Below are 26,821 nucleotides of genomic sequence, written 5' to 3'. Positions count from 1 at the left end.
CCCAAGTGCAGGACCCAGCACTTGGCCTTCTTAAACCTCATGCAGTTGGCCTCAGCCCATCAATCAGGCCTGCCCAGGTCCCTCTGCAGAGCCTTCCTGCCCTCAGGCAGATCAACAGTCCCGCCCAACTTGGTGTAATCTGCATACTTAATGAGGGTGCATTCAATCTCCTTATCCAGATCACTGATAAAGATATTAGACAGAACTGGCCCCAAAACTGAGCGCTGGGCAACCCTGCACGTGACCAGCTGCCAACTGGTTTTAGGTCTGTTTACCACAACTCTCTGGGCTCAGCCATCCAGCCAGTTTTTTACCCAGGGAAGAGTATACCTGTCCAAACCATGAGCCACCAGCTTCTCCAGGAGGATGCTGTGGGAAGTGGTGTCAAAGGCTTTGCTAACGTCCAGGTAGACAACATCCACAGCCCTTCCCTCACCCACCAGGTGGGTCACCTGGTCATAGAAGGACACCAGGTTGCTCAGGCAGGACCTGCCTTTCATGAAGCTGTGCTGCCTGGGGGGATCCCCTGGTTGTCCCACACATGCCTGGTGAGCGCACTCGAGGTGAACCGCTTCACAATCTTCCGTGGTACCGAGCTCAGTGTTGTGCATGTCCCGGTTTGGGGAATATTCGCCCGGCTGCGAGTGCCCCTCGGCCCGTTCTATGCCCTGCCAGGCCAGCGAGGCCCTTGTGGGGAGAGGGGCGGCGGGAGTGGGGGCGGTTCGCCATAGCCGCCGCCAGGGGGCGACGGCGGCAGGGCAGGGCGTGGCCTCCCCACCAAGCCCCGCCCCTCCGGGTGCACTCCCTCGTCCGATTGGGTGAGCGCCGCAGTGGCCGTCGGGAAGGAGGCGGTGGAGGCTCGTCGGGTACAAGGGGCGGGAGGCTTTAGTCAGCCGGTGGTGCTGCGGGTCGGGCGGTGTGGTGTAGTGCGCGGCCTGCGCCATGAAGGAGACGTGCGGGTGAGGCGGCGGCACCCTCTTTCCTTCGCCTTTCCGTGAGAGGCCCTTCCCCACCCGCCCCCGTAGCCCTGTGAGGGGCCTGGCGGGGCGGGAGGCTGTGGGCCCCGGGGTGTTTGGGGCGGGGTGTGGGTGGGTGTGGAACCCGCCTCCCGTCAGGGAAAACTCCGCTTTAAAATAAAAGCTAAGCCTTCTCCGTGTGCGGGTAGGGGTTAAAGCCTCTGCGGGGTTCGGAGTCGGCGTGGGTAACGCTGTGCCCGCCTCCGCATTGTGTTGTCGCCGTAACCTAGTAACGGCTGGGCGGGTTGCAGGCTGCCACCGCTGAGCCTTGCCCTGCTCTGAGGCTGCCGGTCTGCCTTAAACAGCAAAAAAACAAGTGGCTTTCTCTGAATGTTGGCGTCAAGGGCAAGGTGCTTTAACTTGCCAGCAGGCGTTTGCAGGCTTTTTGCGGTTTTTTAGCGTCATTTTGTGTGATAGCAATGAAAGGTGTAGCTGATGTTATGTCAGTGAAGGTCACAGGGTCGGGGTTTTTTGTTGTTTTCTTGTTTGTTGTGGATTTTTTTTTTTTGTCTTGTGCTATCAATTTTAGTGGTTCAGGTGCTGATTTCCAGTCATTCCTCCTCCTAAGCGGTGAGGTCGGAATGATAAATTCCTACCCGGCTCAAGGCGAGCTGACCTTGGAGGTCAGAAAAATGCACTTACAGCGAACGCTTGTACACAGCGCTGATGGCTGAAGGCAACTCCCCGAACTGTAGTAGTGTCGGCTTATCTGTTGTCTCTCGGAGTATGCAGGAGGAACAGCTCGCAGCTTTGTAACCTGTAGATGAGTGCAAAGCCTGGAACATATCAATTTAAGTTAACTTCTTGTATAAAATTATAATCTATCAGAACAGAAATATGTTGGAGCTGTTCACTGTGGTGGGCAAATCGTAGCAAGAGCTGGCAAAATACTAAACTGCAGCAGACTTCTCATTTAAAGAGAAGGCTGATGGGTGAATAGGTAGTATGCCACGTACGCTGCTTTCTCTCTTAAGATGCCTTCTTTGTATGTGACTGGCAGTCTGGTACACTTGAGAGAGAGAAGTAAAATATATTTTAATTCTAAAATGGGTACGTATTCTATTGGACATAAGTCACTCTTTCAATAAAACTTTACAAACATAATTTTCCTCAGCTTTTAAGTTATTTTGTTAAATCAATTGTTGAAGCTGTCCTTGAGTGTTTCCTAATCCCATTCCAGCTGAAATGGGTCAGATTTGTTCAGTAGTTACAAGCATCTCTTGACTAACCCAGCTAATATTGGACATTGTCCTTATGTGGGGTAGAAAAATATCCAGTTTGAATAATGGCATAATTAATCCCTTTAGCCTTGGGGTCTGGATATGGACTCCTTGACAAGCATCATGAGTTGTATAGATCTTTTAATGTGCGTCCTCCTTTCACTACTAGTGTTTTTGTAGAGACCCTTGATCTGTTAAGTATAGTTCTTGCCTCCTGTCCCACTCCTTTCTCTCTCCTGGTTTCAGCTGGTAATGCAAAGTAGGGTTTTTCCTCCATTTTTCCCTTTCTAAAGCAAGGGTTCTATGGTATAAGAAAGTGCTAATGCTGCCTTTAATATAATGTTGCCCTGCCATGTCAGTTCTGTGCTGCTTCTAATTGCAAGTAAGTCTAAACACACAGAGCAAGCGGAGCGTTGGAGGTTAAAATTATGCCTTGCTGTAATGGGAGTTCCAGTGGTAGTAACCTTGTGGGCCTCCAAACCCAGGTCCCTGGTGTCCTGCTCAGCCTAACTGGACAGTGAGCTAGCAAAGCCAGATTTGAGTACCTTCTACAAACAGAGCTTAACTTGTGCTGCTTTATGTGCTGACATACATCTTTGGGGTTTAGATAAAACAGAGGTATGTACAGCTAAGCCTCCAAACCATAAAAATTGAACACTCTGTTAAGAGCGCAAGGCTTTCCTAGCAACATTAGCTGCAGGTTGGTTGATGTTTTGATTCTTACTCTTCCATAAACAAAAACAAGATAATACTCAATTTACTGCATCAACTCTGCTTAACGGATCACTTCGTTATACATCCTTCCTCTACAATCAAGTATAATGCCCTTCCAGAATCAGTAGAAGCACAGCAAGTGCATTTAACTAAAAGAAGCTGGTGATAAATTGTCTTGTTCAGTGTTAGCAGGAAGTTAATGGGAATATCCTTAAATCAAAACTGATCTGAAACTGAAATGTGTCCAAAACTTCTGCTACATGTAGTGTCACCTTTACTGGATTTCAAACCTTTTTGTTTTCTGCTGATCAGTTCTAATGGTCTAGAGCACTGCAAATAAGTTGTATTAAGATGGTAGCAACTTGGATCTCTTCTTATATCCCCAAATGTTTTTTTTTAAATAGCAGTTGTGGTAGAAGTTAGGTCAGGTTATCTAAAAATCATAGGCATGATTCTTTTTTCTCATTTATTTTAATGCTGGGTAAAAGAGCAGAAGTTGATCTGAAAGCCTGTAAGCTGAAGGGTGTTTTCCAGTGAGGGTTTTTTTTTTTGCTTTTGTGAAGTCTCCAGTATTTTATTTTTTCCCACAGTACTTCTAGGCTGCAGAACCAGCCTCAAAGGCACTATGGAATTACCTCTCCGATTAGCTTGGCTCCTCCGAAGGATATAGATCGCATTCATACTCAGAAGCTAGTTGAAGCAATGAAGCCATTTGGGGTATTTGAAGATGAGGAAGAACTGAATCACAGGTACAAGGAGACTATAAAATCTGTTAATTTCTTGGGTTTCTTAGGGCAAACTTAACATGAGTTTTCTTTACAGGCTGGTTGTTCTTGGTAAACTGAATAACTTGGTCAAAGAGTGGATTTCAGAACTTGGTGAGAGCAAGGTAAGGACTTCTTTTATGTGTTCTTATCAAAACAGCTGAAGCCTTTTTATTTCTTTTAAAGGTCATACTACTAGGATTCATGCTGAAGTTCAACTTTTAGCTTTCTTAAGTATTGAGTAGAGCTGTAGTAACTGCCATTGAAATTAAGGTATAAAAGAGACTTCAGATGAAGGCCTTGAATCTTTGCAGCACTTTGCAGCACTGAATAGACTTGTGAATTTGCTCTATCAGTTGACTTGTAGCAGTTAAAAAAGCTGAAACAATGTGTTGTGGGGCAAGATAGATGGTAAATGGACACTAATCTTGCCCCAAACTGCTTTTTATATAGCTCTTAGATTGTGTTAATTTATGTGTCTGTTGCAGGGAAGGCTAATAATAGATCTTAATTTGTGTAAATGAATGAAAGGACTGTTACATTACTCATCATCTTTGGGTTTTTTGAGTTGCAAGCACTTCAGAAAAAAAAAAAGTGAGTCTATTAGACTAACAACTTGGTATGGGAGTGAGAAGAGATTGTTTATGGAGGCTGTTGTAGTTTTTCTAAAGAACTTGTGTGCTAGTTAAACTTGCACATAGGTCAATGTGTATCTTACTTTCTAAAGCAAACTCTTCTCTTCTACCCACAGAATCTTCCCCCTTCAGCAGTAGCAAATGTTGGTGGAAAAATATTTACGTTTGGTTCTTACAGGCTTGGAGTACACACTAAAGGTAGAACTTTTGTTGTCTGGTCATAGTTCTAATGTTTGTAAGTGACTTCCAACAGTAACAGAAGAAATGGAATATCTTTGCAGGTGCTGACATAGATGCTGTTTGTGTTGCTCCTAGACATGTGGAAAGATCGGATTTTTTTCAGTCTTTCTTTGAAAAACTAAAACATCAGGAGGAAATAAAAAATCTAAGAGTGAGTAAGCTCTCTCCTTGATAAGTGTGCAACTTCTAAAGTAAGAATATTAATGCTAAAGACTCTTATTGACAGTGAATGTCTTACAAGCAAAAAGAAAATATTCTGAGCACCTTCTAAAATACTATTATATGTAGCATGAAAATGTTGAAGTTGAGCTTTTGGTTCCTTTCCCCAGTGACTGTAAATCACACACGAATCTTTGTGGTGGTACACTTCTCCCCTACCCATGGTTTGGGAATGAGTCAGTTGTATCAAAAAGCAAGGTTGTCCCTAGGAGCCTTGCTTTAATCTTAGGCGTGGAAATAAGGTATGCAGGAAGAGGAGGGAGCAGCCTGAAAACTAAGGAAGTTGAATGTGATATGGAAGGGCTTCTGTCAGCACTGCTGCCATGGAGTTCCCCTGGATGTACTTTGGGACCCCTAATTCATTCTTCTCTAGTCATGTTTCTCTCTGGCTAGTCAGCCTGAGACTTGGCGGAAGGGATGCACGCTGTCAGCTTTACATGAAATGAATAGGAGCTGTGCGCCTAGTCTTCCTTATGCAGACATTTTGAAAGACTTCATATGCATAGCTAATAAGCTTTTGTTTAGATGACTGTTGCCTGAGAACACACTCACGGTGGGCTGCGGCACAGTTCTAACAAGTAGTCCACAGAATTGAAAACTGTCCCATAAAGTAGCTGATGGCATCTCAGGCATGGTGGAAAACCAAAAATACAAGAGACTAGTGCTCACTGTCAAATGTGGACAGAATTGTTTAGGTTTCTCTGGATGTTAACCAGTAGTAAGATGGCTACAGAAATCTCTTAATTTTCTTCCTTACTGCCAAGGTAAATACCTTACAAGCACTGATACTGACGGCTTATTGTGTACTTTGTTCTTTACAATACACGATCAGCCTCTGAATTTCTTGGCTAAGTAGCTTTTTAAAGCTAGTATTAGTACCATATTAGTGCTATACTGCTTGCAGCTTATTAACAATTCTTGTGGTTCAGAAGCAACTCTGTTTTTATACCGGGTAGTTCAGCAGTGTAAATTCTGTATTGTATCATAGTTTAGGAAAAACATTAAAATGACCAAAGTTATTTTCTTACACAGTTATCCTCTCCTTTATAGGCAGTTGAAGATGCATATGTACCAGTTGTCAAGTTTGAGTTTGATGGCATTGAGGTAAGCATTTCAATATTTTCTTTAAGTGAGTAAATTTTTTTCTTGCTTTGGAATAGGGTAACTTTTCCAGGGGCCTGTGACAGTGCTGTCTTGGAAGATTATTCGTATCTTAAAGTATATTTAGGAAACCAGTTGAACAGCCTGACCACAACCTATCCCAGGAGAAGACATTGTGGTAGAATGGGAGCTTATAGGAAAATAAGCCCCCAGGAAGCCTGGCAGGTATAGGAATCTCTTTCTAAACCTGCCAGGGTACCCTACTTGAACAGTATTTGTCTCACAAGGCTTGTGTGGAAGGGGAGTACAGGCAGTGTCCTTGCTAACTCTCCCTAGCTCTGACAAGCTAGCTTTCTACAAAGGGCTGCATATAGTGTAGTTCACTGTGTGAATCATGTGAGTGGACTAAATGTTTTGTCACAAATCAGAAATGAAGCGGTTATGAGGCAAGCAATCTGGAAAATGAAAACTAAAAGTACTCGTTTGGCTCCTGCCTAGGTTTGTCAGCTGCAGGAATCCTTGCATCTTGAATACATCTTATACAGTGAATAAAGACCTGCATGCTGTAGTACCTAAGCAAATTACTGCTTGGTATCAGTATCGTGAAGACACTTATTCAATGACCTTTTTGTGGTCTTTATCTGGTACAGATATTCACAGACTAATTTTCTTGGCCCAGACTGTACTAAAAGCCGGATACTTCAGGATCAAAAGGGCTTACTGCATAAAGAAAATGCTCTCTCCTTTGCTGAAGTATAGTTGAGGTGATTGAACTTATGTCTTAATTTTATGATTAATTTTAAGTTCCCTTTTAATGGAAAATTCTAAGTTCATAGTACCTTCTCAACTTAAAAAAAAAACACCCTTCCTTTTTCTACCTTAAAAAGAAAGGGGGGATGCCATGAAGGTTCTGTAAATAAAATATGGAACTTCTAGCAACTTTCCTGAGTGTTCTGGCAGATAAATCTCTTGGGAGATGGATCTATAGTCACATAATTCTAAATACAAATGTTAAATACTCTTTTTAGACTTGACTAACTGTTTCCCACTAGTGTGCTCTTTGCAGTGCGGCATTCTAACTCATGGTTGGCACTTCTTTTTCCCTCTTAAGATTGATCTTGTGTTTGCTAGACTGTCTTTGCAAACTGTTTCTGATAATCTTGATCTTGGAGATGACTCGCGTCTGAGAAGCCTGGATATAAGATGTATACGGAGCTTAAATGGTAAGCATATTTGTACATCTTTAAAAGGAAAGTGTTATTGAAATTGGCGTAGAATGTGCATTACACAACCCAAGTTTCTGTACAAGATGCAGAAACCGATATCCTGTATACTTCAGATGTGAGGAGGTGGCAGGTGGGCTTAAATTTAGATGTCTCACGGAGTTGTGTGTGTAGATAAACCTTTATTTCATGTTTCTTTGATCAGGGTGTGTGCATTGTTCCAGTTTGCCAAAGAAACTGCTTCCAATTAATAAGTAAAGCACTTGATAAAGAATGTGTTGTAGTTCATAAAAAAAAAGATATTTTAAATACCTGAAGCCTAACTTGTGCCCTGTTTAACACTGATTTAATTATTCCTGGCTGTTGAAAGAAACTTAGCTTTTGGAATCCTGTAGAAAGACCTTATTAAAAATTGTTGTTTCTAGTCTAAACTATATATATTAAAAAAGCTGTTGAGGGCACTGATACTGAATATTGTATGTAATCTATAATTTCTAAGTAATATAAAGCAAATAATCCAATTTTTCACTGACTTGAAGGTTAAACTGCTAGCTATGGATCCAGTATAGCATAAAAGTGACTTGCACCTATTAATAGAAACTTCTGTACTTTTTTCTTACAGGCTGCAGAGTTACTGATGAAATACTACATTTAGTGCCAAATAAAGAGAACTTCCGGCTCACGCTCCGTGCAATTAAACTGTGGGCAAAACGTGAGTAATGTGATTGTTTGTGATCTTTAAACTTTTCAGAGGCATCTCATGCTGGAAAAAACTATTAGAAGTACTTCAGCTTTGGATAGCTGTTTAAATTACAGTTTAAAAACGAAAAACTGTTTTCAGTTTAGATTCAAGGTCTGTGCATGTGGTAGATTCTATGTGGTTTTCAATGGGGGTAGACTGGGGAGGAGAGGAGAATGCCTACAACACAAGGTGCTGCATTGCTTGTAAGGACCTGACTACAAATTATAAAAATGCCAAGTGAAGTATAAAAAGTTGATACAGAAGGGATAAGAAAATACTGTTTGCACCTGTGGCTAGAGCAAGTGCTAGCAGAATGGCAGAACTTGGTTGTTAAGGAAAATGAGTGAACCAGTAGCTGTAGCAGTGCAAGCAAATTTCAGAGTAGCAGTATCTTGGCAAGTGGTGTGGTAATGACACTTTTTCTCATCACTGTAAGGACCAACAGTTTTGGCCTCACTGCACTGCAGAAGTAACTGACTTTGAGGCTGAAGTGTATGAAGTATCCTATAGATTTTGAAGTTGGTGCTGTAAATTTGAGGGAATATCCTTGGGTATGAAAGACTACAGGCTAACTACAATGTATCTGTTCTAGGACGTGGCATTTACTCCAACATGCTGGGATTTCTTGGTGGGGTTTCCTGGGCAATGCTAGTAGCAAGAACATGTCAACTCTACCCAAATGCGTTGGCTTCTACTCTTGTTAATAAGTTCTTCTTGGTTTTCTCAAAGTGGTAAGAGCTGCTGTTTATTTTAATTTGCTTAAAGAAGTAACCCTCCTAGAGGTAGTTTGTTGACATGTCTTACATCGGCAACATTTAATCCTACCCTGAATTACGCGGCAGGCTTTTAAATGGACAGTTAGTTACTGGCTTTTCTTATATAGGGAATGGCCAAATCCTGTGTTGCTGAAACAACCTGAAGAGAGCAATCTTAATTTACCAGTATGGGACCCGAGGGTATGTAGAAATTGAAATTAGAAGCCTTTAAACTTTCTTCTAACCTAAACTGATGCTAAGCAAAATTGTTTTACCATTACAGGTGAACCCATCAGACCGATATCATGTAATGCCTATCATCACCCCAGCCTATCCGCAGCAGAACTCCACATATAATGTATCTACATCAACGCGAGCGGTAATGGTAGAGGAGTTCAAACACGGTAAAGTTCTTCCCATGCTTATTAACTGCTTGAAAAGTGTAGATCTTGCTATATGAAACTACATTATCTAGAATTGGTTATGTTCTGCAAGGTGTTTTGCCCCTTTATGTAGCATAGGTCCCTGGGAGGTATGCCTGTGGCAGGCAATAAGGGACCAGATTTACAATGAACTGTTGTGGTAGACTTGCATTGTGTCAAGGGAATTCCTGCTTTTTGATCTGTCAGCTACTGTTCAAAACCTTTATCTTGTAAAGTTTATATCATGCTCTGCTAGTCTTAAACAAAATGATAATAAGGTTTTCCACCCTAATTGTAGGTCTTGCAGTTACAAATGAGATTCTCCAAGGAAAATCAGACTGGTCAAAGCTTTTTGAACCACTGAACTTCTTTCAGAAGTACAAGTATGTATGAAATCTGTTGTCTGAGCTTGAAATGATATATTTGCTTGTTAGCATAGTGAGTTTTAACTTGCAGTCTAAATAGAAGATGGTGTTAATGTTTGATCTTCAGATACTGGAGGTATCTGAATCTGGAGATATGAATTTTGGTAAGGATAAGTGCAGATAAGAAACTGTGTTGTGCCACTGCCACTGTTTTTCTTAGAAAAAAATCAATACAATTCTAAAAGATGTAATTGGTTTTTCTTCAATTAAACTGTGCTGAAATTAGGATATAATCTGTCTTGTCTGGAAGTCATATTGTATATACTTAAGGCAGTTTTGGTTTCACTTGAAGGATTATAAAGTCCTGAGCCAGTATATTCACTTTCCTTTTCTTCTAGACATTATATTGTGCTGACTGCTAGTGCCCTTAGTGAAGAGCATCACTTAGAGTGGTAAGTCTTGCTTTAAATGTGGGTTCCATACATAATTGAAACTCAATTAAATGGTGCACTTAATTTGTTAACTGTATTAAGAAATGAAGTATTAAACTGTGCAACTAGGCATGGAATACAGTACCAAGTAGCCAGTTTATCAGCGAAATTAAAAGCTTTCTTGTGAAGGGAAGTTAACATAAATCTTGCTGTTTAAGAAGTTAACCTAAAGATTCAAGTCATGATGAGGAGGAACAAAGAAGGTTAGTGTGCCCAAAGGTCAGATGCTCTGCGTCATCTGGAGAGGCAGATGCAAGAAGTCTGAGACTGCTTACCCAGTGCTACTTCAGTTGGAAAGATGTTCCTGTTGCAGAGACTGAAGCAAACAGGGATTACTTGATGTAATCAGATGTGTAAAGGACATTGCAGAGCTACATCTTTTATTGACCTAGAGCAGTGGTCTCCAAATGTTTTTGATTGCACACTCCTATCAGCAAAAACTTTTTGAATGTGTTTAGTGCTGAAAATGATCACTTTGCCGCTCCTGGTAGCGGATAGGTAAATTGCAGGATCTAACTTGTGAAGCTTAATGTGAGAACCACCTCAACTGTAGTTAGAGGAAATGACTGCTTATGACCTGATATTTGTCACTGTCTCAAGGGACGTAATGCCAATAATAACTTGTTTAACCTATGTGAATGAGCTGACTAATTGTGAATCTTGAAATAAGGCGAAAGGACGAAGAACTAAGGTACTGTAATGTGTGTGGTGTTCTTAACTTCGCAATGTTGTTCTTTGTTAAGAAATTAGTACTTACTTAAGTACTTAAGCCTGAATTGCTTAAGTAAGCAAGCAAAATAGCTCTGTGTAACAGCCCTCTGTTCTGAGGGTGCCTTGGTTATACTTCAAAGTTTGGCTTGTGCTTTAAGGCAAATAATTTAATTCTTGTGCTACCTCTAAAAGACAGCTTACTTAATCATTAAAATAAGTCTAATAGGTAATACCTTTTACCTGAACTTTCTAACATGTTCACAATTGTATCAGCTACAGCTTGATGTCAGTCACAGTTAGGTATACAACAAGGAGTTATGGGCCAGAGGGCTTAGAGCCAAATACTTTTTAATGTGAAATGTTTAAGTGAACAAAGCTTATTAAGTCTTGCAGTAAAGATGAGGAAAGTTCTGGCTCTAGTAAAAACTGATGCTTTTGCAGTGACAGAAATGGAGGCAAATGGGGCATAGTTTTGCATCTGGGAAAACTAAAAAGCAGAAGATAAACTTGCTTCAGAATAAGTCTAGTTCACCAACTCCTGAACGGATTTTGGAACAGATAGCACATCTCTGTTCATCAGCACAAGATAATTTTGAAGAATATACAGATTTCTGATGTCTTTCAAATTTAGCAGTGTGTTTAGGTAAAAGGGTAAAATGCCAGTACTCCATTTACATGAAAAGCCTTCATAGTGATGATTAATTTATCATGAGTTTCTGATGAGACTGTCTTGACTAGATCATTTATTAAAGGAACTCTATTTTTCAATTTGGCTAGAAGAGGGTAAATTCTCTTCACTGATCAATCTGCAGGAAGAAATGCATCTTTACCCAGGTGTAATTGAACCTCTTGTGCTTAAGCCTGTTCTAAACTGCTCTTCCCTTGATCTTTGGGGTAAAAAGGAGTTTTGCTGCACTCCCAGCTGGAGGTGCTGGGATCTGCTTCTTGTTGATATTTCAGCATAGGTTATAGGTTGAAATGTTGTACCTGAACTGTTAAGAGAACTAGCTAAACTTATTTACCTCTGTCTTTGGAAACTTTAAAGTTCAAATGTCACTGGAAACATCTCAAACTACGGTATGTGTGATATAAAAATCCAGTGTCTGTTCAGCTGAATGAAACTTAACTACTTATTGACTGGTTAGCATTTTTGTATTAGCATTGTATTATAAAAAGGCATATAACTACTGTGCTGGATACAGTAACAAATGAGTAAACATAACTTGTTCTTATTAGGATTGGCCTTGTGGAATCTAAAATTCGTGTGCTGGTGGCAAACTTGGAGAAGAATGAATTTATAACTATTGCACATGTAAAGCCACAGTCTTTCCCTGGCAACCAAGAACTCTGTAAACGGTAAGTTTCTTTATTTTTCTGAAATAGTTTAGCCAATGTATTGTAACTTGTTTATATTCATTCACCTCAGATCATCTGTGAGAGATGTTCAGTTACGCACCTACTGTTTTGTGGGTACGAGCTGTGACAGGCAAGGTTCTGAGCATGTAAGATCTTTTTAAAGAAGGGAGAAATTGAGAGAAGTGCTCTAAGAACTTAAGTATGGGCTGACTCTAATCTTTAACTGCTGTGTACAACTAAACTGTTTTGCTTAATCCCTCCTTGAGAGTAGCTGCTCGTGTCCAAATAACTGCATAAATGATAACTTGTGAATCCGTCTGTTTAGGAATGGATATGTGTCAATGTGGTTTCTTGGAATCGTATTTAGGAAAGTGGAAAATGCAGAAAGTGTTCACATTGATTTAACATACGTTATACAGTCATTCACAGATACAGGTAAGTTTATACTTTGCTCTAGTCTTGTAGGGTTTCATTTTTTTTTATTCTAGTGGAAGTTGCTTCACTAAGTGAATTGTGCTTCCTTCTGATATTAGATATTTCTATACAGAGCAGCATATAGAAGATTAACTTTTAAAATGTACTATTTTGACCGTTTGGCAAAGTAAGTCCATCTTGAAACAAAAGGTGCTGCAGTCATACACCATATACCATATGTGAATAACAGTTCTGCAGATCATAGCAAACATGGTCACAAACTGTATTTCATGAAGTGGACAGTCAGATGTGAAGCCAGGAGACGTCCATTTACAGGGTGTAGCTACACTTGTCAAAAACAGTTGTCAGTTGCTGAACTTTGAAAGTGGGAATTAACTGTATCAGGCTCTAAAATAAGTTGTTAATGCCAGCTGACAGTATCTTTCCAAAATAAGTATGTGTATGATATGATCCCAGGACTTTGAAAGTCTGAGTGGTCACATTGTAATTACATGCAGTCCTGCATGTAAACCTTCGTGTTCACCTTCCATTATTATTTTTGATAGATGTAGAACTGAAGTAATATTGTAAGTGTTGTTAGATGATGCTAGAATAAAGGGGGCTTGGGGTGAGGAGTTGTTTGAAAGTTTAGGTCTTCTGCATAATCTGTTTACTTCTTCCCAAGCCGAGTGCCCTTGTGCCTTTCAGAAGCATATGTGTGCTGTCAGGCTCATGCCTAGCTATCATAATGAAGAACTAAGGAAATGGGGTAACTCCTCTGAAGTGGCAAGTGTGTTCAGACAGAGTTCTAAGCAGTGGACTCATTTAAATATTTGTTTGCATGGATGAAGACTTTATCTGTAGTAGCAGCGTGAGCTGTGTTGTCTTGCTTAGACAAAATGAATAAATGCAATAAAACCTGACCTCTGTTTTAGCTCATTTTTTAGGATATAAAAAAGTACAGTAAAATGCATCAAAACTCTTGTCTGAGTTTCAGGCCAGGTAGGGGTGACTTCCTCACACTTGAACTGTTACTGTCTTGCACATTACATCCAGTGGTGCTGTGCTTCAATGTTTTAGCAAATGTAAATTATGTCAACAAGGTTTTACTGCTAAGAGGCTAGAACTAATGTTAAATCCTTTACTTCTATGCACATACTTTAGTATAGCTGTGTGCTCTTAGTTTAGTGAAGCACAGCCTATAGTATGTTTCAGATACAGGGTTTGAATCCAGAGAGACTGAACATAAAAGGTATTTCTTGAGAGGCATGAAATCCTTTGGCAAATGTAGAAGTGACCAGTAGTCGTGTGCAAGATAGCTTTTATTATGTGCCTTAACTCTTTGAGAGAATGTTTTAGTTTGGAAGGTTTTTGTTAAGTGAGCTTTAACTCCTTTGTAAAAGCATTATTAAACTTACTTAGAAGCAACAGTTTGTATTGGTGTGAATGTTCATATCTGGGCTTTTATTTAAGTTGTAGGTCTGCTTTAGAAAGACTTATAAGCCTTTTTGTTGCATGTCCTTACTTTGATCGCCACTCGGTATGTTAGTAAGCCGACTTTCCAGTTATGCTCATGATAGGCCTGTTAGATAAGCTTATCTAAATGTGACTTAGTAACTGCTGTGCTACTATAGCATTTTAAAGGTGCCTAAAAGGCTGTTTGCAGGCAGTTAAGAAGCAGCTGTTTAAATTGCAGTGATAAATCAGGTGTCCCTAAAATCCAGTCTTATTTCCTTGGACAGACAGAATTTTAACATCTAAACTACTTAGAAGTTATATGATGTTACAGAACTGTTACAAAAAACCACAATTACCACCATAAATACCAAAAAAATTATTCTGAATCTCGAGTAAGTTGTTCAGTCTCTCACTAGCTGTGCACAATTGGGTTGATTCAGAAAGTCCTCTAGATCTGTTCTCAACCAGAAAGCTAATGGTTAAGGAATATTATCTCCTTCAGGTTAAAATCAGCTCAGATGTGAGCTGCATGATTAACAAACCACAGATGTAACTGAGCACATAGCTGTTATGTATGTGCTCTGTACTGGATGTGAAATGGGTATCTGGGTCACATTCATCTTCTCGAGACTGTATGTGGAGTGCTTGGGTAGCATTTTGTGTTCAGTTAGGCTGGAAACCTCTTGCTCTTCATTTGGGACTTAAAAGCTTGCTGTTTCTAAACCTTGACGAATATCTAATGCAAATGTCCCCACTAAGCTACAACACTAAATTTCATGTTAGTTTACAGGCAGGCTAGCAACCTCAATATGCTAAAGGAAGGTATGAAGATTGAGGCAGCTCATGTGAAGAGAAAGCATCTCCACTATTTTTTGCCTGCAGAAACCTTACAGAAAAGAAAGAAGGTATAATAACAAGTTGTCTCTTCCCATAACTTTTTTTGCTTTAATAATTACTTGAAGACTTCATTTTTTTATCTGTTGTTTCAGCAAAGCATGCCAGATATTAGCCAAAATGCTGGTGGGCTTCAGTGCAAAAGGACTTCTTCAGAAGGAAGCTGTCTGGACAGTTCCAGAGACAAGGACTCCAGAACATCATATAATTCCTCTTTGTTAAATAAGATATCTAAATTGGACACCTCTAGAGCAGAGACAGAAAGGTTAGCACCATAACCTTAGAACTGTAAGAGCTCCTTTTAGCTGACTCACAATGTGAATGAGGTCTAGAATTCCTTGCCTGAATCTATAAGCATGGATCATAAGCATGTGGAGGGCTCTAATGGCTTCAGAAACAAAGTTGGCATCTCGTTTGGGCACGTGGGGGAAGAGGGGTTAAGGAAATAATTGCAAAAACTAAATTAATGTACATGAACACACAGGAATGAAGAACAACTTGATACCAGAGAAATTATTTGGTCTTGAATATAAATCCCCTTAGGTTAGTAAGTGAATTGAAGCCAAAGTTTCATGTGTAGGTAACTGTTCTAACAAGTATGGTTAATGCTAAATGTATTAAGTTCTAATGAAGCGCTGATCTTGATCACAGAAATACTAGAGCTCCTGCTGACTTAGTGGAGCAGTATGAGAACATGGGCAGTGAAAATGTCTGTTGCTTCCTGGGAAGTTTGTCCTTAAGCTACTTCAGCACAGGAGGAATATGTAATCTTGAGAGTAATAGCCCAATGCTACCAAACATGTAATGACTGCTGTGTTCAGGCCATTTGGTACTGTAGGAGTAGGATGCAAAAAAAAAAGGTGGACATATGGGTAGAGCAGATACATTAAAAGCAGTACAGAGTGCTGGATATACAAAACTGGAAAACAGTTCCTGTACATAGAGACTCAGTAAAGAAAATGCTTAAGTTTGCAGTGGTATTATAGTATTTTACAAACTAGCATTTTATAACCCTAGCACCTGACTTTTACAGAAATGCTGGATATCAGAGATCTAATGGTGCTAACAATAAGGACAAGATACCTCGTGTACCTGTGCCATCAGTGTCTAAGGGACTTTCCATTCCTGTTATTGATTCAAGTATGTATTGAAGTAGTGGGTGGAATGCAGACTTCAATTTCATGGCCAAACTCTAAAAGCTTAGTGTTTTCTACAGAAATGGAGGCTACGATTGCAATAAGAACATCAGGACCTCCACTCGGTTGTACCATTCCAGGACGTAACACAATTTCTCAACTCAGAGCACACTTTGTCCAAGGACAGCATGAATTAAGTGGGACTCCAATAACAGATCCGAAGAATGTTGCGCCTAAACGACCTTATTCACCGACCTCTAAAGGGCCTCGTTCACCTACCTCAGAAGAATGCCCCAAAAAATCAATAGACGGAGAAAAGGTAAGGAAAGGGGGCTAGGCCAGGGAGGGTTTGAAGTAGTATTAATTATTGGTGTAGAATGAATGAAACAACTGAGAAGCATATACATATATCCCCAATGGATTCAGGAATCTAAATTTAAGCATAATGATAGTTTTACTAGGATGTAGATATGAAAAATTGTCTTGGATATAATATATAGCTATTAAACAGGTTTTTTCCAGGATATGGCACTAGTGACTGCTTTTGGTCTGGTGGCAGGGTCTCTACATACTATACTTATTACTGTACTGACCAATTGCTGGATGAGCTGGCCTATTTGGAAGCAGTTCTTAAAACAATTTGGAAAACTATCTCAAAATGAAGAGGATATGAGTCTTGCAAATGTAAAAGTATGAGCTAATCCTGTTCTGGCAGATTTTTGAATGCCTGTTGATAGTTGTGCTGCTTTAGGAATCAGCAGCCTAGTCAATAGGTTGTCCATCGCTGAAATGACAGTGTGGGGTTGCTTGTCAAAGCTTTAGATTAATGCTTGATTTGGTTTATTGCTATATATAAATGTCCTTAAACAGTTGTTCTTGTGGCTTGGACTCTGATTTGAGGGAGAGGCAAAGGCAAACAACAGTTAGGAAAAACTTGTGAAGAATCGACTTGCAGAACTGTTATCTAGTATTGAATATTTCAAGGTTTGGGTAGTAGACTTTTTGAAAGACTTGAGACGCCTGTGTGGTAATGGTACTCTTGTCTAAACATTGTTTTAAGAATGGCCACTAATACATTAAATGTGTTGACTGGAAACTGTACCCAAATACGAAGGTAACTTAAAATAATTGCTATACTAAAGTCTGTGCATTCTGTTCTTCTAGTTAACTGGCCAGGATTCAGCATTCAAAGATGGTAGCAATCCAGAAGATGTCAGGAGAAGACCTACAGAAAATGTAATTTTGAATTGGATTTTACTCAGTGGACTAACTGAAAAGCTGAATGGACTATTCTAGTGCCTAGACTACCTCACATAATTACTCTATGCACTTATTGATGTAGAGAAAAATATGCTTTTTTAGTTTAACTTACTTCAGTCTTCATTTCCTAAATAATATGCCTGTATGACCTATCTTTTAAATGTTGCCACTGGATGATTTGGTAGTATCTAGCTTATTGCCGTGCTTAGAATCAGATTTTATTATTTTAAACCACTTGATTCACTGATGTAAACTAAAACTACTGTAAAGATCAAAACATTTGGCCTCTCAAAGGGAGGATAAAGACATTGATATTTAGTGTAGCTTGCTACTGAGGTTAAACTCTTGAGGGCACACCCTCAAATCAAGATATGCTCTTGTTAGTGAAGGTTGAAATGCCTGAAATGCTGCATGTGTGCTTATAAGCCTTAAAAAAAAGAGGCAGAGATTGTCTATGCATGTATGTATTTTAGTTTTTTAAATATCCTAGCTGCCAGACCTTGCTGTGTCTCAAGCCACGAATTTGACAATACTGCCTAAAAAATTCCTTCTGGCTTTTTTTAGGGTGTTCTTGGAGGAAAATCCTTGCTGATTCCAGTTATCAACACATCAAGATCACAGGTATTATTTATTTTGCCTTTGTGTTAGTAGGTAAAGCAAAACTAGAATTTTCATTTTATGTGCAAGACTTATGTACTATTAATCCCTGTAAACTTGATGGTTCTAAGTAGTTGGTAAGCTTTTGCCTATCATGCTTTCACCAAATTGAATAACTGAACAATGACCGTCCTGCTTTTACTCACAAAAGTGAAGCCAAAGCTTCCAAGTTACTGAACTTGAACAAACATATTTCTGTGCACTCAAACACTCACACAGTTTGTTTCCTAATTTGCTTTTTTCCTTAAGCAAAAATCTGTATGCTTTGCGGATCTTCTGTAAGGCAATCTGAGCTCTTACTATCGTAAATGCTTGTATACTGATTTCTGTGACAAGATTTGAAAGCTTTGAAATATATAAGTGGCTTTAACTCTTCAGTGTCATGTAAACTGTTGTGAAATTGAGGGTTATAAGACTGGAAGTAATCTGGAGACTAGAGACACTCTTTTCCTGATCCACGGATCTGAGGAGAACAGTAGCTTCCTCTATTACGCTGTTGAGCACCTTCCAACTTATTCCCACCCCAGGAATATAATTTATCTCAATTGATGCCAGGAAAGAAATGTGCAGAGGGGAAAATGCTCTTCCTCTGTAAACTGGTGCTAACTAAAAAAGTGGTGTAGTGAAAAAATCCTTATCTGTAAATACTTTGTGTACCAAAAGAGTATGGCCCAAGACCAAGAATGTTGTTATATTCAGCTAGATAGGGGTTTATCTACTGCTACTTCTGAATTAATGAATTTAAAACTTTTTTTCCTGTGGCATCTTTTTCTGTGTTGTAGAGGCTTTCCAGTAAAGAACTACCAGATTCTTCATCTCCTGTTCCAACAAATAGTATTCGTATTATTAAAAGATCCATCAAGCTTACCCTTAACGGGTAACCAGGATCTCTTCAGGTAAAGATGATAATTGTTTAGTGGTCCATGTTATCAACATGTATTGTAGTCACTAACAAAGTATGGAAGGTTACTGTTGCCATACTGCAACTGGCTAGTTGAAGTTATGGTCTTATTTTATAATGTTAAATGCTTGCTTCCTTTTGAACTACTCTTTGCATGTTCTTGTAACAGTTACCCTTATTAGCCTTTTTTAAGTCTTAACTGTTACTAGCTGAAACAGCTTTTGAAAAAAAGCCACAAAAAACAACCTGTCCTGTGGCTTGGATTCAGAATGTATGTAAACAGGGTTAACTAGTCACTACAACCACATTCTGGTTTCAAGTGTGTATGAACATGCTTGTATTCATTTGTGCTTTCCTAGTTCATGTGCATATATTGTTCTTATCTTAAATTATTTTCCCATTTGGCACACATGCTCCTGTGCATCTCTCACAATGCTGCTCAGCTTCCTCAGTGAGTAGCTTTCCACTGTCTAGCACAGCTATGCATTACACAAGTACTGCCTCCCATGGAGGCTCATAAATAATTTAAATATTGAAGAAAATGCAGCAGAGGATGCTACCAAGGTATGGAGATAATAGATATGTCCCATGCCATGTTATCTGATTTCTGTCTTAAGACTGCTCTGGCATGAGACTTCAGGTTTCTGTTGTTGTCACTGGATAGTAAAGCTAAACTCAGAACACACAGCTAAAGATGTACTTAAACATTGCGACAGCTGAGGCTGTTGTGACACTACTACCCACCTGCAAGCTGCAGTCTTGAAAGCAACTGGCATGCAGAAAGTGGTTTCAGATAAACGCTGAAAGGTGTTCTAAATGGTTACATGAAAACTTGTAGTCTTAAGTCTGGTTCTGTAAACTGGTAACACTGCTTACCCAGTTAAGTGCATTAGGGTTTTTTGAGGGGTGGGGAGAAATTCTGATCATATGAAACAAATGTTATGCTATCTTGCTATTGTAATTTCTTTATGATTTGGTGTTTTTGTAAATGAAGTTGTATGTTTTTTCCAGAGTATTTTTGTATGGACTGTTAAAATACTATCTTCCAAAGAGAAATTTAAAATCTTCAGTCTCTTTTTTTAATGCAGATGGGATCTGCTTAAAAAAAAGGCAAACTAAATCAAATGTAAGGCGGGGGGCAGTGCCACAAAAAAAACATGTACTACAAAATGATAATATCATGCTAGAGCAAATTTGAGGAGACTAGGAACACTGCTTTCCTGTTTCTAGTACTTACAGGTTTTGAATTAATGCCCTCTGAATAGTGCAGTTTGCAAACTGCATTCACAGCTGAAGTCCCAGTTTGCCACATGGACGACAGATACCCCTGAGTTCTTTTAAAATATGTTGCTTGGCCTAAATGCAATTCTGAGCTCTGATCATCTTAAGTATCCACCTGAAACCGTAGTGACAAGACCGAAGGACTGTAAAAGGAGTAAGAGGTGGTGTATATCTTGTAAGGTCTTCATTGTCTAGCATTCCCCCTACTGCTAGTATTCCAGACTTGTGGAGAAAGCATTACTATATTTATCATAAGATATTTTTTTCTGTATTACCTCTGTCTTCCGGCTTGCTTCAAGTGCAATTTATCTCTTAGAAGATTGGCCTTAGTGGGTTTGATAGGTCTTATTCTTCCTTCTCCCTTCCAAAAAAGCCCCCAAAATTTAGACTGCAAGGCTTAGGTTTAGTCACAGGTTAAAATTAAGAAACAGAACCCATGTTACTTAAGTGGCTTTTAGCAGAACTACACCTTGAATTTATAAAATGTCTACCTCAGTCTTGTGACATGTGTTGAAACCATGGTATTTAAATATTGTCAAGTCTGTGTACTAGTTACAGTGTATATATACAACTTCAGCACCTTTATTTACACCAGTGTAAATAAAAATCCATCGTGAGTTTCAAGGAATTAAAGCTGAAGTAGATAAGAAACAGTAAAGCAAATATGAAAAGTAAGTGTTTTCTAATAGTCTACAACCCTGTAATATTACCATGCCTTTAAACAAATTCTTCCACTTGACTATTCCAAGACTGTTAAGGGCTGGTTTGCCCTTAACTTCTACATCCACACATGCATTTATGCAACTAGTCTCAAACTAACCTAGCTAATGGATACCAAAGCATATGCCTTTAATCAGATTTTTTTTTTTACTCCTGCTTTGTAGTTATCTTCTAATTGTTCTTACTTTTTCCTTTTCCTCACTCTTAGGGTTTTAAAGAAGAATGTTTAGGAAGAATTTAGGTTACTAGTTTCTTGGACTTGATCCAACATAGGTGAGATTACATGCTTTATCTTAATATACTCAGACTCAATGCTTTGCCCAGTGCAGAGTGACATCACTGTTCTGGAGTTTACCTGGATGTTGCAGAAGTTCGCTACTGCCCCAGGACTATGCAGATTAGATTTCAGCTGTTTTAAATAAAGTTCAAACTGCAACAATTCTACCTAAATGCTTTTCCTTTGTTTATGGAGGAATTACTCTGTTTAAAGCAATTAAAAGGAAAGTTACTCATGCATAAAGACTCAGTGAGGAAGGCTTTTTGATATTAGGCTTCCTGCAAACTTTGCTGTTTTCCATCTGCTTTCTTAGCTGGTAGCTATGCCTCCTGTGGCTTGGAGGTCTAGATGGAAGGGGTGAGGGATTCATGATCAACTCCTTAAAGAGGAGCAGCTCTGTATTGAAACTGTGTATGTTTATAACTTTGAGCAAGAAATTCCACTGCAGGAGTTGATGTCTCTTGCTTATATCTAACAAGGAAATACACAAAGAAACAGTTGATGTGAAGACACCTACACTTCTGCTGTTGCAATAGATGTCCCTGTAGAAACTAAGAAAGTAATAGAATACTTATGGTTTGCCTTAATGAGTAAAAAGCAAGGGGGGGTGGGGGAAGTATTTTGAAATTCTTAATCTTGACTTTGGGAGGGAGGGGTCTTTATGAATACTGCCTTTATGTAATATTTAGTGACATAAGCTGTTTAGCCTAAAAACACAAGCAAAAATTCCTAGCTGTATCTTTCTAATGACCTCATCCTACTTCTTATAAAGAGTCTGGCCCTATGCATTAGTCCAGTAAATGAAAAGCTGTGGTTGTAGCGTGCTATGTATCTCTGTGCAGCTGAGGGGCTAATAACCACCATGGGTCCCTAAAGACATCGAACGGCCTTAGAGGGCACCTTGGTCTAAGTAGTAACCCTCTCCTGTGAAAACGGGCATATTCCCCTTGCACAAAATCACCCCAGTAGGCTGCAGCCTTGTCCCTCTGTCTGCCTGCTGCAAAGTGGCTGTGGGGGCTGTGTGCCCTTTCCCTGATGGGGAGAGCCGCTGGGGTGAAGGGGAGCTGTGACCCAGGCTTCCCACGCTGGGGCGGGTTTCCTGCCGTAAGGCTGGTGGTGGGGGCGGGTTGGGGGCAGAGAGCTGCGTGTGCTGTGACGGTGCTGGCATGTGACTGCACCGCTGCAGCACTCTGAGGGCGGGTGGCTGGGAAACACCGCGGCAGCCCTGTGCTCTGCTCACCATCCCTGAGGAGCTGGGAGGACTAGCTGCAGCCCCCTGCTTCCTGGCCAGCTCTGCTGTTGCTCTGCCTTTCCTCAAATCTGGCTGGGCCAGACTGGACTGAGCAGAGTACGGCAGGGTGTTTTCCAGCCCAGAGCTGGGCAAGAGGGGAGTGGTGGGCTGTTGAGCACTCCTTGCTGCCTCCTAGCATGCTGGTCAGCATGGACTTCCCTTCTCTGGCTGAGGGTTTCTTAAGCCATCATCTACTCCTGGGATGCCAAGCTCTGAGCACGACCTCAAGGGCTCAGGGCTCGAGGCTGCTCAGTCTTGTGTGTTTTTTTCAGGGGTGATCTTAGCAGAACAGTAGCTTGGGGTCTGATTTTTCTCTTGTTCCAGAAGATACAGCCTGTTGACATCTCTGCTGTCTGACCTTCAAGAAATTGATACAAATCAAGAAAATCAAACTGGGACTGCTTGTCCTTGGGCAGTTCCTCTTTGCTGAGAAGACCCTGTCTGAATCATCCTGCTCTCTTCACCCAACCTTGTTGGTTATTCACACCTGTCTCTTTTCATTTCATCTCAGACTCTTGCCTGTCTTCCTTTCTCTCTGATAACTTGCACCTTCCTTTCTCACCCAAATCCATCTTTGCTTGCTCTGCATTTGAACTGGGTGATACTTTAATCTGTGCCCATGGAGTGAAAAATCCCAGAAGTCCTGAAACCAGAAGAGGAATAACCTACCCTGTTTCAGTTTTAGTGTGTGGCAGCCTGGCAATAAGCTGCCTACTGCGGCACCATCCAGCTCACTCTCTGCAGTATGTGCAATGGAGAGAAAGCTGAAAACTTTGGCTACTAAGCAAGTCTGGGAAGCACGTGTAAGTTCAATCTCTTCAAAGGTTCAACACATGCCCAGATATGTGTGTGTTTTCAAAGGAAGAGCAAAAAGTCCAATAGTGACACCAGCACAGCCTCTGTGCTAAATTTCACGTCCCTGTTTCTGAAATGTGAAGAAGTTAAGAGTTTCTTAATAAAAGTTTTAAGAATTCTTTGAATATAATTAAAACAGCATATGTTCCCCATGATCATTCTTAGAAATGACTGAGTCATTTTTTGTTCTGTTTTTCCTAAAAATCATCTGGGGACACAGTGTATGTAATCATACTCCAAAGAAAAGTTTTTGGCAAACTTGGAGTAACTGAAAATGTGACTTTAAAATAGGAAGTGTTGAATAGCTGTCACCAACAAAGAGTGTTGATGGTAATATGACAAAAATAAAACATAGTACCTACTTGCTACAGCATTAACTAAAGCTAGAAAATGCTAGATTGTATTTTGTCCCTACAGTTCTAATTATCTTTTCCCTGTGTTGTCACTTGGCAAGAACAAAAAGTTATCATAAGGGCTATATTCAAGTGCATGCACACGAAGAAAAGCTGAGGTTTTGTGAATCACTTGACGTATAAGTGCTTGGCTGTTTGCTTTCAGCGCTGCTTTAGTATGTTTTTGTTGTGATTTTTGTCGGCTTGTTTTTCCTCATTTCTTTGATACCCAATTTATGTTTTATGTACGGCCTTTTCTGCTACTCAAGCAGAAGGGCAAAAACCTGTTGTGAGGAATGCAACAGAGGTTTCTAATAACTAAGAGAAAGAATCAATATCTGGTTTAAGTTATACATTTTCTGTTCTCCCAAAAGAGGCATGTGTTAGACTGTCAGGAAACTGAAAGTTGGTCCTGCTTCTGAATTGTATATACGAAACTAGAAGTCTTTATTTCTTGCAAGATTTGTAGCTGGTCATTACATTCACTTCTGTTTTTGTCTAGATGGCCTAGCATATGTTAAGTTTCACCACTCATTTTGAGTGTTTTTACATGTCTTTACCAATACTGTACCTTTTCTGCTATGTAGGATTACAGCTGTTAGTAGAGTCTGTAAAGCAACCCAGTGTAGGTTTTGTTCATTGCATTTAGAAAAAAAAAATCTGATCTGTCAAATCATGAACAATAGGAAGATCATGGATGCAGTATTTTCTGTATAGTGATTCTTTGCAGTAATTTACTTAAGAAAATCAAATGGGCCGAAAATATACCTCTGGGAGTCGCATTTTGAGGAAAATGACTATGTTGCAAACAGCTAAGCACTAGTGATGAGAAGGCAAGGGAATCCCCTGTTTCTCTTCCCCTGTTCGCCCACTAAATAAATCACTGGGTTACACCAAATGGTAAGTTGCGTAAGTGCAGAGATGTTTACTTTTCTGTAATCAGGGCAAATATTTGGTATGTGCCTGTAAAATTATAAATGTTTACTAAATTGTATTCCTCTTACAGAAATAAGTCATGAACAGTGTTGTTAATTTTCTCTCCCATCCTTAGGCGTTGTGACTTCAAGTGGGGAAAATTCAGTAAGGGTAATATCTCAATTTTCTTCAGAGTGTGCTTATTTAAAGTTGTTTTCAGTTCACCTTTCAGTAACAAGCAAGCTGAGATGGATTGGCCAGAAGCCCAACTATGGAGCTCAGATAGAGGTTCGTATGTTCAGACTCAAATCTTGAATGTGTTCCACCTTAAAGGTCATCCCTGATTTCAGTGGCTGTGATGTCAGTGGGGAAACCCTGCTGCACTTTTGTTTGGCCGTGTGTGAAGGTCTAAAAACGTCAAATAAAAGCAAAGCAGCTACTCTAAAGTTTAAGGCTTCAGTATAGAAATGAACCACAGGTTCTTAGTGACTCCTAAGTAAGACTGCATTATTTCATGAGTTCCTGCTTGTATGTGAACTTGGGTGTCTTGGTCACTATTTCTTTTGTTTATATTGTTTTGTTTTTCAACTACTTATTAATGAGAGCTTTTGTTGAGAAACATGGGATGATCTTGTATTTAAGTAATAGATGCCCCTAACACCACTGTTTAAGATGACTTCTTATCTGAAATAATGGGACAGAAGATGAACCAGGGTGTCCACCAAAAAGTTCCTTATTTGTATTGAGTTTTGGTACTATTGTGTACTTTTCTTTCAAGGCTTTCCCTGACACTGTGTAAAATTTTTTCAACACTTAATAATTCTTTACAACACTTCCAAGAAGCTCTTTAAAATCTCTGCTTTAACAGATGAGGAATTAAAGGCACAGAGATTAACAATTTATGAAGGGTCAGAGAGAAATTCTGTGGCAATACCAGAAACTGAAGCCAACTTCCCTGAAGGTGTGAGATTGTGTTGTTTGACCCTTTTTCTTCAATTATGTTGTCCAAGCTTGTAACGGGGATTCCCAGTATATATTTGTTACTGCATCTGCCTAAGGACTGTTGTAACTATCTCTAGAGACTATAAGTAAAACCAACTGCTGATTTTTAATCCACTGCATGTGTGATAGCCAGCTATCTTTCATGTTGCTTTTTTTATAAGCTTGTAGATTAAATGTTTTCTTTCAGACCTTGGTTACCTTCTTAAGAAGGAAAAAAATTAATCACGAATTTATTTCCTGCTTGTTTCTGGTTCTCCACAAAAAAGCCTCGCAAAGAATTCTAGCCCAATGCGCAGTACCACAGGACTGTCAGATCCAAGTTAACACCTTACTAAGTGCTGATGGGTAAGTTCTTATATTTTTACCATTGAGGGGGTGGGTGAGGTTGGTAAGGGGGAATCCCAGTAATTCCTGATAGTAGAATTGTGGAAAAAAAATAGTGATATATTTTCTATGGAGTTACTACTAGTTGCTACAGAAAATGAGTGGATACTAAGTGTATGTCCTTTAAAAACATTAAAAAAAAAGGGAAAAGGCAAAAATACCAGTTCTAACTGTCCAAACTGTAGGTGGCTTTTTACGTAACCTTCATCAAGATTCGTGATTAGACACTCAGCTAGAGATGCCTTTTTCTGCTGCTGAGCAGTTGCTGCAGCATCTAACCAGAGCTTCTATGTGAAAGATGAATGTAGATCTTAAATGATTGAGTAAATCTTTGCAGAAGTACTATGTCAACTGTTATGAAAAATTGGATATCCCGTGATACCATTTCAGCATAGGAAGCTTCATGCTTAAGGTTGTGCGTTAAAGGCATAATGGCCTTAAGTATCACAGAATAATGTTGAAATGCATGAATTGCAGAGGCTTTGTCTCTCAGTGAAATGTGACTCCCTCAGATGTGTAAGTACTGCAAGACTGAGCAGCACAGGACCTTGATGTTACCATGGGTTTGCTTCCAACTCCCAGTCATGGTATCAGACTTCTATTATCGTGCATTTTAGGTCCAAAGTCATCCCCCTTTAGATTCACTGTTAAAAAGTACTCTTGGTTTGGGCAGAAGCCAAATCCTTTTATTTAGGAAAGTGTGTAGCTACTGAGTCAAGTCGGTTGAATTATGAATGTTACGTATGTGAACTGTTATATTGCTATATCTTTCTGAATGAATGATAGAGTTTACAGCAAGTTGCTGGTAGCCATCTCCCTTACAATACTTAAATGAATGTTATGTTTGCAGGGCTGTGTCTTTTTATCACTCAGACAAAATTCCTGTAAACCCAAGTGGAAGCTTTGCCTGTAAGAGAGGTACATGATTGCGTTCTTGACTCTTAACTGTACTGTATTGATATGAATGTAATATTGCATGGCCCCAAATTTAATAAACACATTCCTGTAAT

At 39.7% G+C, this 26,821-nt stretch overlaps 1 protein-coding gene across 3 annotated transcripts; it reads left to right on the top strand.

The window, feature by feature from the left end:
• Window positions 1-845: 845 nt before the first annotated feature.
• Window positions 846-26,821, top strand: PAPOLG (poly(A) polymerase gamma). 3 transcript variants are annotated; one of them, XR_010372126.1, is made up of 24 exons: window positions 846-959; window positions 3,541-3,699; window positions 3,773-3,839; window positions 4,466-4,547; window positions 4,631-4,740; window positions 5,859-5,912; window positions 7,021-7,132; window positions 7,755-7,844; window positions 8,467-8,605; window positions 8,758-8,830; window positions 8,913-9,033; window positions 9,350-9,434; window positions 9,815-9,868; window positions 11,855-11,974; window positions 12,300-12,409; window positions 14,630-14,751; window positions 14,836-15,005; window positions 15,774-15,880; window positions 15,957-16,195; window positions 17,041-17,112; window positions 17,701-17,757; window positions 18,576-18,689; window positions 24,646-25,772; window positions 26,662-26,821. XR_010372126.1 is itself a non-coding variant. In XM_064446853.1 (23 exons), exons 1-22 carry the CDS (start codon window positions 943-945, stop codon window positions 18,672-18,674), a joined length of 2,259 nt encoding a protein of 752 aa, XP_064302923.1. In that variant the 5' UTR covers window positions 846-942; the 3' UTR covers window positions 18,675-18,689; window positions 20,904-22,023. The 3 variants fall into 3 exon arrangements, 2 of the variants coding, with proteins under 2 accessions (XP_064302923.1, XP_064302922.1); XM_064446853.1 differs by lacking the exons at window positions 24,646-25,772; window positions 26,662-26,821 and adding an exon at window positions 20,904-22,023; XM_064446852.1 differs by lacking the exons at window positions 24,646-25,772; window positions 26,662-26,821 and having other exon boundaries at window positions 18,576-19,763.

This window comes from Phalacrocorax carbo, chromosome 3 (genome assembly GCF_963921805.1).
Source record: "Phalacrocorax carbo chromosome 3, bPhaCar2.1, whole genome shotgun sequence".
In the NCBI taxonomy this organism is placed as follows: Eukaryota; Metazoa; Chordata; class Aves; order Suliformes; family Phalacrocoracidae; genus Phalacrocorax; species Phalacrocorax carbo.
This window is presented reverse-complemented; position numbering and strand designations above follow the sequence as displayed.